Source organism: Triturus cristatus, chromosome 9 (assembly GCF_964204655.1).
Source record: "Triturus cristatus chromosome 9, aTriCri1.1, whole genome shotgun sequence".
Taxonomy (NCBI): Eukaryota; Metazoa; Chordata; class Amphibia; order Caudata; family Salamandridae; genus Triturus; species Triturus cristatus.
In genome coordinates this window covers 1,227,573,678-1,227,589,399 of record NC_140592.1, presented here as the reverse complement: position 1 = coordinate 1,227,589,399, position 15,722 = coordinate 1,227,573,678, and the positions used below count along the sequence as shown (strand labels likewise).

At 52.0% G+C, this 15,722-nt stretch overlaps 1 protein-coding gene across 4 annotated transcripts in view; it reads left to right on the top strand.

Annotated features, from left to right (window-relative positions):
• Window positions 1-15,722, top strand: part of RYR3 (ryanodine receptor 3) — a 2,047,168-nt gene that overhangs the window by 1,011,080 nt on the left and 1,020,366 nt on the right. For all 4 annotated transcript variants that reach the window (XM_085627314.1, XM_085627313.1, XM_085627312.1 and 1 more), the window contains 3 exons: window positions 13,264-13,367; window positions 14,346-14,481; window positions 14,755-14,935. In XM_085627314.1, the coding sequence (XP_085483440.1) occupies window positions 13,264-13,367; window positions 14,346-14,481; window positions 14,755-14,935 (421 nt within the window). The remainder of the gene's footprint in view (window positions 1-13,263; window positions 13,368-14,345; window positions 14,482-14,754; window positions 14,936-15,722) is intronic.

Below are 15,722 nucleotides of genomic sequence, written 5' to 3'. Positions count from 1 at the left end.
TACGCCTTTCCGCCTCCACCACTTCTGCCCAGAGTGCTGAAGAAGATCAGGCGCGACCGGGCCCAAGTCATCCTTGTGGCTCCGGATTGGGCACGAAGATACTGGTATCCCAAGCTACTCAGTCTGTCAATCGATCCCCCGATTCGACTGCCTCTTCAGGAGGACCTTTCTGTCGCAGCAGCAGGGGACGGTCCTCCACCCGAACCTGTCCAGCCTCCACCTCCATGCGTGGAGATTGAGCAGTGGCAGTTGATGCAATATGACTTGCCTCCTGCAGTCTGTGATGTCATTCTGGCAGCCAGGCGTCCCTCCACTAAAACGGTATACTCCTGCAGGTGGAACAAATTTGTGGCATGGTGCACAGCAAAGGCTGTGGATCCCCTTTCCACCCCTCTTTCTGAGGTTCTCCTCTTTCTTCTTTCCCTGGCCGAGCAGGGCTCTGCTCTGGGCACCATCAAGGGATATCTTTCAGCTGTTTCAGCCTTCTTGAGGCTTCCTGATCAGCCTTCTCTTTTCAAGTCCCCTGTTGTCAATAGATTCTTGAAAGGCATTACTCACATGTTCCCTCCTGTTCCCTTTGTAATGCCTCAGTGGGACTTGAATCTGGTGTTAACTCATCTGATGTGCGCTCCCTTTGAGGCACTTCATAACTGTACTCTTCGTCTTCTGACTCTCAAGACTGCTTTACTGGTTGCCATCACCTCTGCCAGAAGAGTGAGTGAGTTCCAGGCTCTTTCTTCTAAACCTCCTTTCCTCTCTGTCCATCCGAACAAGGTTGTTCTGAGGACTAGCCCTTCTTTTCTTCCTAAGGTGGTTACTGCCTTTCACATCGGGCAGTCCATTGCCTTACCCACTTTCTTTCTGCCTCCGCATCCCTCGAAAGAGGAAGAGAGACTCCACCGTCTGGACCCAAAACGTGCACCCTCCTTCTATCTGGATCGCACAAAACTGTTCTGGGTGGACGACCAACTCGTCATTGGCTACGTGGGCGCTAAGAAGGGGCGGGCAGTGCACAAGCGAACCATCTCCCGGTAGGTTGTTTTGTGCATTAAGGTCTGTTATTCCTTGGCTAAGAAGGATCCTCCTGTGGGACTGAGGGCCCATTCCACTCGGGCCACAGCGGCTACTACTGCCTTGGGATGGGGTGTCCCTCTGCAGAACATTTGTCAGGCAGCAATGTGGGCCTCGCTGCACACGTTTGTCAAGCATTACTGCCTGGACAGCCAAGTCTGGAGAGACAGCTTCTTTGGCCGTTCCGTTCTCCAGGACTTCCTGGTGTGATCTTGGTTCGCAGACCCACCACCGGGGTTGGTATTGCTGGGGTATCTAATCTAATGTAAGGAATCTAACTAACGTGTTTCTTTCAGCTGCACAAGTTACTTACCTTCGGTAACGATATATCTGTAAGAAACATTAGTTAGTTAGTTAGATTCCTTACCGCCCCACCCATCCTCCCCGTTCTGCTAACCGATATCTAGGGTTAAGGTTCCCTTTCAGGGGGGCCCTAGTTTCATGGCACCAGTGTCGGTTTCTTGCATGGCTCTGCGTTCCTGGTGCGGAAAGCTATGTACAGAACACAGAACTGACATCAGCACGCGAGGGTGGCGTCTAAGTACTCCGATGACGTCATCCCGCGATCACGACGCTGACGACGGACGCGGAGCCGCAGACGACGCCTAGCGACACGCAGGGGTCCTGCTGACGAGAAATCTTTCCGGATACAGCCTGACGCCTTGGGGATATTCTAAGGTAAGGAATCTAACTAACTAATGTTTCTTACAGATGTATCGTTACCGAAGGTAAGTAACTTGTGCAACAAGACTGTTTCCCCTTTCAGGTCACTAGTTTTCCACACCAATGGTTAGTGCTCTTTATGGGTCCACACTCCTGGTCTGGAAAGGCACTACACCATCTACCAGCTTGCAGGGGTACTGCTCATGAAAAATGTCCCTATCCAGTCTGACGCTTGGGAATAATTCCAAGATATGGAATCTGCGTCTAGATAGACCCTTTACCAGATATGGTATTACCGAAGTAGCTTGTTCTTTAGGAGTGATGTAGGGAAAGGTTTGACCTCTGAATCTGGTTTTCCATATGCATGGAATGTGTTCAATTCGTAGTCAGGACGAGCGAAGATGTCAGGAAGATGTATGAAAACAGATGCAACTGTTGAGATATGCTGGGGAGTGTTATGTAGTGCCTTGAAAGTTTGGAGTTTGAAATGTGCTCATTTGTATATAGGGAGCCAGTGTAGCGTATACATTGAAGATGGTCAAGCTCAAGGAGGATCTTTGCAGAGCTCTGCAGATGAGATTGCGGTTGACTGAGGTGTATGGTGCCAGGGTGACTGACTGGGTCCTTCCAGTCAGGAAGGATCAGATCCATTGGAGAGCGTGCACTTTGAATCTGAAAGAAACACGTTAGTTAGATTCCTCACCTTAGAATATCCCCAGGCGTCAGACTGGATCCGGAAGATTTTTCGTCAGCAATACCCCTTGCGCGTCGCTAGGCGTCGTCTGCGGCTCCGCGTCCGTCGTCGGCGTCGTGCGCCGGGATGACGTCGTCAGAGTACTTAGACGCCGCCCTCGCGCGCTGACGTCAGTTCTTCTTTTTTCCGCGCCAGTAAGCGCAGATCCGGGAGAGCTACCCCTTTTAGTCTTTTTTGACTAAATCTTTTTGATCATTTTTGATCCTTGTCTGTCGACATCTGGTGCCGGTAGGATGCCTGGGTTCAAGGCTTGTGAAGATTGTCATCGACTGATGTCGGTGACCGATCACCACCGCCGGTGCCTCTACTGCTTAGGCCTCGACCACGACGCGGAGTCGTGCAACGACTGTCAGGCCCTGACTTCGAAGGCTAGGCGGGAGCGGTCCCGCAAGCTTCTGGAGCTTCGCCACTCGGCTCCGCGTCGTGCGCGATCCCGGTCCAGGAGGAGGTCCAAGGATCGCTCGCGGAGCCCTAGCCGACGCCACCATCGCTCGTCGGGCTCCAAGTCGTCGGGTAAGTCCAAACACTCTAAGAAGTCCAAGCGGCGACATCGCTCTTCGGACTCCCCTCGCCGGTCGCGCGACTCGGCCGAGGGTCCAAGTGGTTCCACCCCCGCGGCTCCGGCGGAGCCGCAGGTGCCGCGTCCACCCCCATACCTTCCGGTCCCTGGGGCTGACGCGGCGCCGGCGGAGATCAGTGCCTTCCTCTCGGCCATGAGGAGCCTGGCCCCGCCGTCGACGCCCGCTGGCGCGCCTTCGGGCCCCGCGGACTCGACTGGGCGACCTCGCGTGCCGGCGGCTCCGGCCCCGGCGCCGTCGACGACTCCGGTCTCGACGCCGCAGGTCCCCGCGGGGCCCTTGCCTGGGCCCCAGTCGACGCCGGTTGACCTTGTCACTCCTCCACCGGCGCCGACGCCTGAACCACCGACGCCGTCACCGGCGCCACCGACGCCGACGCCTGTGACGCCGACGCCCCGGTTTAGCCCTCATCCGGACCCGACGCCGGCACGGCGTCCGCCGACGCCGCATCCGACGCCGCTTGAGTCCTACCATCTCTACAGTCCGGTTCCGATCATTCCTCCTGTTTATCAGGAATCGGAAGAAGGGGGCGACTGGGAGGGGTTCGAGGACCCTCTGGCTGTTCAGTCACAGCTTTCTCAGGACTGGGCAGATGAACTGGGGGAGGCCAGCGGACTGGACACCTCGCCAGACGCTGGATTCACTTCTCCTCCGACCGTGGCTTCGGAGGAGGGTGCAGCATTTTCTGTGGTGCTGCGCAAGGCGGCTGAGGCCCTTGGGCTCGAGTTGCCTGCCGTGGCTGTGAGGACCAACATCCTCACTGAGGTGCTTCAAACCTCAGCAAGCTCCACTGAGCCTCTGCTGCCGTTCAACGAGGCCCTCACTGACGTTCTGCAGGGCACCTGGTCCAAGCCCTCCACAGTTCCTCCTGTGGATAGGAACGTTGCCAGGCGCCACCGCCCTGCTCCGGGCGACCCCAGTTTCCTGTCCCAACACCCCACCCCCGAGAGTCTGGTTATCCAGGCCTCTACTTCCCAATCCTCCTTCCCGACCGCTCCGCCGGACCGGGATTCCAAGAGACTCGAGCAGTTTGGCAAGAAACTGTTCTCGTCCCTTAGTTTGGGCCTGCGGTCCTTAAATACCGCCTGTCTCTTGGACCGTTATTCCCATTCCCTGTGGGATACGGTGGAGGACGTGCTGCCCCTGTGTCCGGAGGAGGTCCGGACGCGTCTTACCCAGGCTTTGGCCGATGGGAGGGATGCGGCACGGCACGCCATACGATGTGGGCTTGACACCACGGACTCGCTAGGTCGGGCGATTTCCACCACGGTGGCGCTCCGCCGCCACGCCTGGATGCGGTCCACGTCATTTTCCGGGGATGTCCAGAACACCCTCATGGACATGCCCTTTGAAGGCACTCGCCTGTTTGGTGAGAAGGCGGACAGTGCGCTGAACCGTTTTAAGGACTCCCGGGCTACGGCCAAGTCCTTGGGCCTCTCGGCTCCGCGGGCGCACACCTCCGCTTTTCGCCCCTTTCGTGGCCAAGGAAGGGGCGCCTCCTCCCGTCCGCAAAGCCACCAGCCGCAGAACCAACCTGCGCGCGGTCGCGGACGTGGCTTCCGCCGTGGCGGAAATGGAGGCCGACGTGGTCAGCCCACATCCACCCCGGCAGCATCCGCCTCAAAGCCTTCCTAGTCCGAGCTTTCAGGCCCATACCACGCCAGTGGGCGGCAGGGTTCGCCATCACCTGCTCCACTGGCGGTCCATAACATCGGACAGGTGGGTGCTGCAAATCGTCCGAAGGGGCTACTCCCTCCCCTTCGAGACGACCCCTCCAGCCATGCCACCGCAGCACCACCGTATCTCGGGGGATCATTTGGATCTTCTCCGCGAGGAAGTTTCGGCTCTCTTGGCCAAGGGGGCCGTCGAGCGCGTTCCGAGTCCAGAAGTAGGTCGTGGTTGTTATTCCCACTACTTTCTGGTTCCCAAGAAGGGCAAGGGGGGCCTGCGCCCTATCTTGGACCTCCGGAACGTCAATGCCTTCCTCCGAAAGGAGAGGTTCAAGATGCTCACGTTGGCTCAGGTTTTAGCTGCCCTAGACCCTGGAGACTGGATGGTAGCGTTGGACTTGCAGGACGCATATTTCCATATCCCCGTCCTGCCGGCCCACCGGCGTTACCTGCGGTTCACGGTGGACCAAGAGCACTTTCAGTTTACCGTGCTCCCCTTCGGCCTCACCAGTGCCCCTCGGGTGTTCACGAAAGTGATGGCGGTGGTCGCAGCTCATCTGCGCAGATCAGGGGTCCCAGTCTTCCCCTATCTCGACGACTGGTTGTTGAAGGCGGGCTCGCCCCAGGCAGTCGTCTCCCACCTCCAGACTACGGCGGATCTCCTGCATTTGCTGGGGTTTTCCATCAACGTGCCGAAGTCACACTTGAGCCCCTCTCAGAAGCTCCTCTTCATCGGAGCGGTTCTCGATTCGGCGCAGTTCCGGGTCCATCCTCCGGAACAGCGGGTCCGGGATATACAGGCCCTGATTCCCATCTTTCGGCCTCTATCCCGGGTTTCGGTCAGGCTAGTGTTGCGGCTTCTGGGGCTGATGGCCTCCTGCATCCTACTAGTGCATCACGCCAGGCGGCGCATGCGGGCTCTGCAGTGGGACCTGAAGTTTCAGTGGGCCCAGCATCACGGCAACCTGTCCGACCATGTCTTGATCTCGGAGGGTACTGCACAGCAGTTGCAGTGGTGGCTCACGGACCTCGAGTGGGTCAAGGGCAAGAGCCTCTCCCTTCCCCAACCGGAGCATGTCGTAGTGACGGATGCGTCCCTCCTGGGATGGGGTGGCCATATGGGAGAGGCGGAGATCAGAGGCCTCTGGTCTCCGGCGGAGTCTCGTCTCCACATCAACCTGTTGGAGTTGAGAGCGATCCGGCTTGCACTGAAAGCCTTCCTTCCCTCTGTCAGGGGAAGTGTCGTGCAGGTGTTCACGGACAACACCACCGCCATGTGGTACTGCAACAAACAGGGCGGGGTGGGGTCGTGGACCCTTTGTCAGGAGGCTCTGCGCCTCTGGACATGGCTGGAACACCAGGGCGTCACCCTGGTGGTTCAACATCTGGCGGGCTCTCTGAACGCCAGAGCAGACGAACTCAGCCGCCGGTGCATGATGGATCACGAATGGCGTCTGAACTCCGAAGTGGTGCAAGGCCTCTTTCAGCAGTGGGGAGAGCCTTGGTTAGATCTATTCGCCACCGAAGAGAATGCGCAATGTCAGCAGTTCTGCGCGTTGGAATTTCCAAGGCGGCACTCGCTCGGCGACGCTTTTCGTCACGAGTGGAGTTGCGGTCTGTTGTACGCCTTTCCGCCTATACCACTTCTGCCCAGAGTGCTGAAGAAGATCAGGCGCGACCGGGCCCAAGTCATCTTGGTGGCTCCGGATTGGGCACGAAGATACTGGTATCCCGAGCTACTCAGTCTGTTGACCGATCCCCCGATACGTCTGCCCCTTCGGGAGGATCTTCTGTCGCAGCAGCAGGGGACGGTCCTCCACCCGAACCTGTCCAGCCTCCACCTCCATGCGTGGAGATTGAGCGGCGGCAGTTGATGCCATTTGACTTGCCTCCTGAAGTCTGTGATATCATTCTGGCAGCCAGGCGTCCCTCCACAAAGTCGGTATACGCCTGCCGGTGGAACAAATTTGTGGCATGGTGCACAGCAAAGGCTGTGGATCCCCTTTCCGCCCCTCTTTCTGAGGTTCTCCTCTTCCTTCTTTCTCTGGCCCGGCAGGGCTCTGCCCTGGGCACCCTGAAAGGTTATCTTGCTGCCATCTCCGCCTTCTTGCGGCTTCCTGATCAGCCTTCTCTTTTCAAGTCCCCTGTGGTTACACGCTTTCTCAAAGGCATTACACACACGTTCCCTCCTGTCCCTTTTGTAATGCCTCAGTGGGACTTGAATCTGGTTTTGACATTCCTGATGTGCGCTCCCTTCGAGCCTCTTCACAATTGCCCTCTTCGTCTTCTAACTCTAAAGACTGCTTTTCTGGTAGCCATCACCTCGGCTAGACGGGTGAGTGAGCTCCAGGCTTTATCTTCAAAGCCTCCTTTTCTATCTGTTCATCCGGACAAGGTTGTCCTTCGGCCTCGTCCCTCCTTTCTTCCTAAAGTGGTGACTCCATTTCACCTTGGGCAGTCTGTCACCTTGCCCACCTTCTTTCCGCCTCCGCATCCTTCCAAAGAGGAAGAGAGGCTCCACCGTCTGGACCCAAAACGTGCGCTCTCCTTTTATCTGGACCGCACCAAACAGTTCCGGGTGGACGACCAGCTTTTTGTTGGGTACGTGGGCGCTAAGAAGGGGAAAGCTGTGCACAAACGAACCATCTCTCGGTGGGTCGTTTTGTGTATAAAAATCTGCTATTCCTTGGCTAAAAAGGACCCTCCTGTTGGGCTGCGCGCCCATTCTACTCGGGCCACAGCGGCTACTACTGCTTTGGGACGGGGTGTCCCTTTGCAGGACATCTGTCAGGCGGCAACGTGGGCTTCGCTACACACGTTTGCCAGGCATTATTGCCTTGACAGCCAAGTCCGGAGGGATGGCTTCTTTGGCCGTTCTGTCCTCCAGGACTTTCTGGTGTGATCTTGGTTCGCAGACCCACCACCGGGGATGGTATTGCTTGGGTATCTATTCTAAGGTGAGGAATCTAACTAACGTGTTTCTTTCAGATGAACAAGTTACTAACCTTCGGTAACGATGTATCTGTAAGAAACATTAGTTAGTTAGATTCCTCACCGACCCACCCATCCTCCCCGTTCTGCGAACTGACATCTAGGGTTAAGGTTGTCCTTTCAGGCCCCTAGATTTTATTTTTGGCACCAGTGTCGGTCTTTGCATGGCTCTGCGTTCCTGGCGCGGAAGGCTATGTACAAGAACTGACGTCAGCGTGCGAGGGCGGCGTCTAAGTACTCCGACGACGTCATCCCGGCGCACGACGCCGACGACGGACGCGGAGCCGCAGACGACGCCTAGCGACGCGCAAGGGGTATTGCTGACGAAAAATCTTCCGGATCCAGTCTGACGCCTGGGGATATTCTAAGGTGAGGAATCTAACTAACTAATGTTTCTTACAGATACATCGTTACCGAAGGTTAGTAACTTGTTCTTCAGACGTTGTGCAGGCGTTGGAGCAGATGGGAAGGGAGACCATGTCAAATGCTACCTAAGTGTAGAAGGCTGAGGGCCGCCATGATTTCTCAATTCAAATTCATGCGGATTTGTGGTGGCAATGGGGGCAGTTTACATGCTGTGGCAGGGTCTGAAACCGGACTGAGTGGTGTTGAGAAGTTGGTGGTCTCTGCTGTGTACAATGAGGTGTCTGTGGATGATTTTCTCTCAGACCTTGTCCTGGAATTGTAGCAGGGAGATTGTTCTGTAGTAGGAATGCGTTGACGTGTTCTTCAGCAGTGGGAGTGCAGTTGCATGTTCCCAAGCATCTGAGAAGGGTGCTTACGAGGTGGAGTCATTCAGAATGGGTGGGAGAATTACATTGATGGTTTGGAGACCTCTGGAGTAGGTGTAGCGGGGGCAGGGGTCCAGTGGGAACCCTGAGTGCATGGACTTCATGGAGCAGTGATTTCTTCTGCGGTGATGATAGCCCATGTGTTAAGCGTTGGTTCTTTAGATAACACCAGGAGGCAGGATCGCCATTCCCATTCGCAATGATTCCACAGGGAACTACCTGGTTTAACCGTCCCCTGTCACAGTTCCACTTGTTGGCAGAACTGGTCTTTCTCACAGATACACTTGCTGGTAGAACTGGACCCTGTTATACTTACACCTGTTATAGTTTACATTGCTGGTAGAATCGGTCTGTGTCACAGTTACACTTGCTGGTAGAACTAGTCTCCAGTCCCTGTTACAGTGACGCTTGCTGAAAAAAAACAATCCCTGTCAGAGCTACACTGTCATATTTACCACTGCTGGCAGAACCGGTCCCCGTCACATTTACAGTTGCTGGTAGAACTGGTCCCTGTTACAGTTACTCTTGTTGGTAGAACCAGTCTCTGTTACAGTTACTCTTGCTGTTAGAACCGGTCCCTCTTGCATATACAATTACTCTTGCTGGTAGAACCGGTCCCTGTACAGTTACTCTTGGTGGTGGAACCGGTCCGTGTAACAGTTACTCTTGCTGGTAGAACCGGTCCCTGTTACAGTTACTCTTGCTGGTAGAACCAGTCCCTCTTACAGTTACTCTTGCTGTTAGAACCAGTCCCTCTTACAGTTACAGTTACTCTTGCTGGTAGAACCGGTCCCTCTTACATATACAATTACTCTTGCTGGTAGAACCGGTCCCTGTACAGTTACTCTTGCTGGTGGAACCGGTCCGTGTAACAGTTACTCTTGCTGGTAGAACCGGTCCCTGTTACAGTTACTCTTGCTGGTAGAACCGGTCCCTCTTACAGTTACTCTTGCTGTTAGAACTAGTCCCTCTTACAGTTACAGTTACTGTTGCTGGCAGAACCGGTCCCCGTCACATTTACAGTTGATGGTAGAACTGGTCCCTGTTACAGTTACTCTTGTTGGTAGAACCAGTCTCTGTTACAGTTACTCTTGCTGTTAGAACCGGTCCCTCTTACATATACAATTACTCTTGCTGGTAGAACCGGTCCCTGTACAGTTACTCTTGGTGGTGGAACCGGTCCGTGTAACAGTTACTCTTGCTGGTAGAACCGGTCCCTGTTACAGTTACTCTTGCTGGTAGAACCGGTCCCTCTTACAATTACTCTTGCTGTTAGAACCAGTCCCTCTTACAGTTACAGTTACTCTTGCTGGTAGAACCGGTCCCTGTACAGTTACTCTTGCTGGTAGAACTGGTCCCTGCCCAGTTACTCTTGCTGGTAGAACCCATCCCTGTTACAGTTACTCTTGCTGGTAGAACCAGTCACTGTTACAGTTACTCTTGCTGGTAGAACCGGCCCCTGTTACAGTTACTCTTGCTGGTAGAACCGGCCCCTGTTACAGTTACTCTTGCTGGTAGAACCAGTCACTGTTACAGTTACTTTTGCTGGCAGAACCGGTCTGTGTCACAGCTACACTTGCTAGTAGAACTAGTCTCCAGTCCCTGTTACAGTGACGCTTGCTGAAAAAAAACAATCCCTGTCACAGCTGCACTGTCATATTTACCACTGCTGGCAGAACCGGTCCCTGTCACATTTACAGTTGCTGGTAGAACTTGTCCCTGTCACAGTTACACTTGTTGGTTGTACTGGTTGCTGTCACAGTACCATTTGTTGTTAGAAGCAATCCCTGTTACATTTACTCTTGCTGGTAGAACCAGTCGCTCTTACAGTTACTCTTGCTGGTAGAACCGGTCCCTCTTACAGTTACTCTTGCTGGTAGAACCGGTCCCTGTACAGTTACAGTTACTCTTGCTGGTAGAACCGGTCACTGTTAGTTACTCTTGCTGGTAGAACCGGTCCCTGTTACAGTTACTCTTTCTGGTAGAACCGGCCCCTGGTACATTTACTCTTGCTGGTAGAACCGGTCCCTCTTACAGTTATAGTTACTCTTGCTGATAGAACCTGTCACTATTACAGTTACTTTTGCTGGTAGAACCGGTCCCTCTTACAGTTAAAATTACTCTTGCTTGTAGAACCGGTCTCTGTTACAGTTACTCTTGCTGGTAGAACTGGTCCCTGTTACAGTTACTGTTGCTGGTAGAACCGGTCCCTGTTACAGTTACTCTTGCTGGTAGAACTGGTCCCTGTTACAGTTACTCTTGCTGGTAGAACGGGTCCTTGTTACAGTTACTCTTGCTGGGAGAGCTGGTCCCTGTTGCAGTAACAGTTACTCTTGCTAATAGAACCGGTCACTATTACAGATACAGGTACTCTTGCTGGTAGAACTGGTCCCTGTTACAGTTACTCTTGCTGGTAGAACCGGTCACTGTTACAGTTACTCTTGCTGGTAGAACCGGTCCCTCTTACAGTTACTCCTGCTGGTAGAACTGGTCCCCGTTATAGTTACTCTTGCTGGTTGAACCGGTCCCTGTTATAGTTACTCTTGCTGGTAGAACCGGTCCCTGTTACAGTTACTCTTGCTAGTAGAACCGGTCCCTCTTACAGTTACTCTTAGAACTGGTCCCTGTTATAGTTACTCTTGCTGGTTGAACCGGTCCCTGTTATAGTTACTATTGCTGGTAGAACCGGTCCCTGTTACAGTTACTCTTGCTGGTAGAACTGGTCCCTGTTATAGTTACTCCTGCTGGTTGAACCGGCCCCTGTTATAGTTACTCTTGCTGGTAGAACCGGTGTCCCTGTTACAGTTACAGTTACTCTTGCTGGTAGAACCGGTCCCTGTTACAGTTACAGGTACTCTTGCTGGTAGAACTGGTCACTGTTACAGTTACTCTTGCTGGTAGAACCGGTCACTGTTACAGTTACTTTTGCTGGTAGAACCGGTCCCTGTTACAGTTACTCTTGCTGGTAGAACCGGTCCCTGTTACAGTTTCTCTTGCTGGTATAACCGATCACTGTTACAGTTACTGTTGCTGGTGGAAACCTTCCCTGTTACGTGCTGGTCAAACTGGTCCCTGTTATAGTTACTCTTGCTGGTTGAACCGGTCCCTGTTATAGTTACTCTTGCTGGTAGAACCACTCCCTGTTACAGTTAATCTTGCTGGTAGAACCAGTCCCTGTTACAGTTACTTTTGATGGTAGAACCAGTCCCTGTTACAGTTACTCTTGCTGGTAGAACCGGTCCCTGTACGGTTACTCTTCCTGATAGTACCGCTCCCTGTTACAGTTACTCTTGCTGGTAGAACCGGTCCCTGTTACAGTTACTTTTGCTATTAGAACCGGTCCCTCTTACAGTTACTCTTGCTGGTAGAACTGGTCCCTCTTGTAGTTACTCTGCTGGTAGAACCGGTCCCTCTTATAGTTACTCTTGCTGGTTGAAACGGTCCCTGTTATAGTTACTCTTGCTGGTAGAACCGGTCCCTCTTACAGTTATAATTACTCCTGCTAGTTGAACCGGTCCCTGTTATAGTTACTCTTGCTGGTTGAACCGGTCCCTGTTATAGTTACTCTTGCTGGTTGAACCGGTCCCTCTTATAGTTACTCTTGCTGGTAGAACCGGTCCCTCTTATAGTTACTCTTGCTGGTAGAACCGGTCCCTGTTACAGTTACTCTTGCTAGTAGAACCGGTCCCTCTTACATTTATAATTACTCTTGCTGGTTGAACCGGTCCCTCTTATAGTTACTCTTGCTGGTAGAACCGGTCCCTGTTATAGTTACTCTTGCTGGTAGAACCGGTCCCTGTTACAGTTTCTCTTGCTGGTAGAACTGGTCCCTGTTATAGTTACTCTTGCTGGTTGAACCGGTCCCTGTTACAGTTACTCTTGCTGGTAGAACTGGTCCCTGTTATAGTTACTCTTGCTGGTTGAACCGGTCCCTGTTATAGTTACTCTTGCTGGTAAAACCGGTCCCTCTTACAGTTTTCTTGCTGGTGGAACCGGTCCCTTTTACAGTTACTCTTGCTGGTAGAACCGGTACTTGTTATAGTTACACTTGCTGGTTGAACCGGTCCCTGTTATAGTTACTCTTGCTGGTTGAACCGGTCCCTGTTATAGTTACTCTTGCTGGTTGAACCGGTCCCTTTTACAGCTACTCTTGCTGGTAGAATCGGTCCCTCTTACAGTTACTCTTGCAGGTAGAACCGGTCCCTGTTACAGTTACTCTTGCTGGTAGAACCGGTCCCTCTTACAGTTACTCTTGCTGGTAGAACCAGTCCCTGTTACAGTTACTCTTGCTGGTAGAACCATTCCCTCTTACAGTTACTCTTGCTGGTAGAACCAGTCCCTGTTATAGTTACTCTTGCTGGTAGAACCGGTCCCTCTTACAGTTATAATTACTCTTGCTGGTAGAACCAGTCCTCTTACAGTTACAGTTACTCTTGCTTGTAGAACCGGTCCCTTTTCCAGTTACTCTTATTGGCAGAACCGGTCACTGTTAGTTACTTTTGCTGGTAGAACTGGTCCCGGTTACAAGTTTAGGGACAGAGTAAGGCTTTCACACTTTGATTTTGATAAATTGCGCACCCTTGAGTTAGATAATATCAAAGAATCTTATGTTCAAGGTGAGATACTGTTCCTTTCTCTCTGTATCTGTTCATTGATTTCATTTGTGGTTTTCTGGTTCCCTCTGCTGCATTGCCTTGTGTACTGCCACCGCATACACACTTGACATCTTTCTCCTTCATCTGCAGCCTCTCCGTCCATGAGGGGCTCCACACCGCTGGATGTCGCTGCCTCATCTGTCATGGACAACAACGAGCTGGCGCTGTCCTTGGAGGAGCCTGACCTGGAAAAGGTAAGACACATTTTATGCCCCCAAGCAGGAAGGAATACGACCAGTTTCGCTGTGGACTGGGTGATGGGTGCACTCTGACTCTTGTGCCTATGGGGCAGCGAGAGCCCTAAACATGCAGCTGTTCACCCTGCTTCCTTGCTGCTTTTATCTTTACCTTTTCTCCTTACTTAAACTGGCTCACATTTGTGTCTTTTTTTAGGCAACATGATTTAAACATTCTCCTTATTTTCCAAAACCTAATGGTCCCGAGAAACACTTTCAAAATTCTTCCCTCCTATCTCTCCATTATCCTTTTCATTCGAACTAACAGGCTCATATGTCCACCACTCCAATTAACAACGTTTGTTCCTCTCTTCTAATCCACCACAAATCCTCTCTGGGTTCCGGATGTAGTGTGCTATTTGCTTACGTGCTTCAACGCTTCGTCAGGGGTAGTAATCTCTAAATAAATACAATTACAATTCAGCCTGCACCTGGAGAGGCAACTGGACCCTAGTGCCGTTAACTTCAGGGGTGTGGAATTAACTCCGTCTACAATGGGGCACAAATGAGGCCCCAACCAAAAAAAGAAGGGAAAAAAAGAGCAAGCAGGTTCATTTTCAGAGACCCCTAGGTGAATACTCAAGTTTCTGCATCTATATCACATATTACGTCTTATGGGGTTGGGCTTAAAGGAATTCACTGGGACCGGTAGAGAGCACAGTGAATAGTCAAAGAGCACACAAAGTATCAGGTGCTTCTCAGGCACAAAGGTCCAACGAGTGCCCATTCGGTTTGACATATGGCTTGCTCTAGTCAGGCAGTGCTAGCAGGGGGGAGAGGTTTATCAGCGCATCGACGAAGAACCCACAATCTGTACATGCCAACAATAATACCACGTGTAGCAATGGGCAGTAACGTGTCCTGCCATCGCCCTCTTGGTCCTTCAGTTTCTCGCACGATTAGATGTTGACCCTTGCGGTTTCTATTGGTTATCAGGTGGTGACCTACCTGGCGGGCTGTGGACTGCAGAGCTGTCCGATGCTGATTGCTAAAGGGTATCCTGACATTGGCTGGAATCCCATCGAAGGGGAGCGGTACCTGTCTTTCCTGCGGTTTGCCGTCTTTGTGAATGGTGAGTATTGCGCAGGCGCTGCAGGTGAAGGTACGCTGTCTCAGCCTGCGTGAGATCGCACATCTGGGATACTTGCACATGTGACTCTGGGTTTGCATCTGTGCTTTAAGGCAGTGTGTAAACAGTTCACTTTATCATCAAATTAAACAGGATTTGTAAAGCGCGTCTAATCATCCACGAGGGTCTCCAAGCACTGAGAACCCTGTGCAGGTTAGCTTCATATAGCAAAGATGCGAGTTTCTGTAAAGGACCTCTAACATATCTTATCTGCAGGTGAGAGTGTGGAGGAGAATGCCAGTGTCGTGGTGAAGCTGCTTATCCGCCGCCCCGAGTGCTTCGGCCCGTCACTCCGTGGTGAAGGAGGGAATGGCTTGCTCGCTGCCATGCAAGAAGCCATCAGCATCTCCGAGAACCCAGCCCTGGACCTGCCCTCGCAGAGCTTCAAGAGGGACATGTAAGTGCTCCTGGCTGCGCATGCTCTGTCTGCACTTGCGGTTGAAGTCTCCCCCTTGTGAGCACTGTACCCTCACTCATGGTGGGCCTCCCACGCTTACCATATAGTGCTTGTACCTTAGCAGGACACATTTACATCAGAGACTCGCCGTGGTAAAGATGGCGCTTAAAATATCACGGCATAGGTATTTTTTTTATCATCCTGTAAAGTAGTCCAGGAATTTTTCACATCAGAGAAGCATTAAGAAGATGAAATGACCCAGTTTTATTGGACAATCCTGAGTCTATCAAATATTACTCCAAGAATGAATGAAAGTTTCTTTTTATTAACACACTTTGGAGGAGCTGAGAACTAACTAAACCATCAGGAATGCCCTACCTGTTCCCCAACATGAAGAAATACAAAACTATATCCTCAAAGTTACTCATTCTGAACATCGACCTATTCCGACCTGATTTCCCTAGAGAATTGTTCATAACGTGGTTGCATTTCCCGAAATGGGTCAGTGGAGTAAGAATATCAATAATAATTACTTTTTGGAGGTTAAAACCATAAAATCATACACTACTATAAAACATTAGAAATTAACAGTACATGATCAAATTATTACAGTTGTATAAAGGTTTAAAATCCATTAAAACACTGCGTGTGACGTATAGTGACTACACCGTGCTCCATTGCATCACAGAAGGTTTCCATATCCATTTCATTAAATTATGTAAGCACAAATAACGATTACACAAAACTGCACCGTTATTGTTACATGTACTTTTAAGCATCCGTGGAA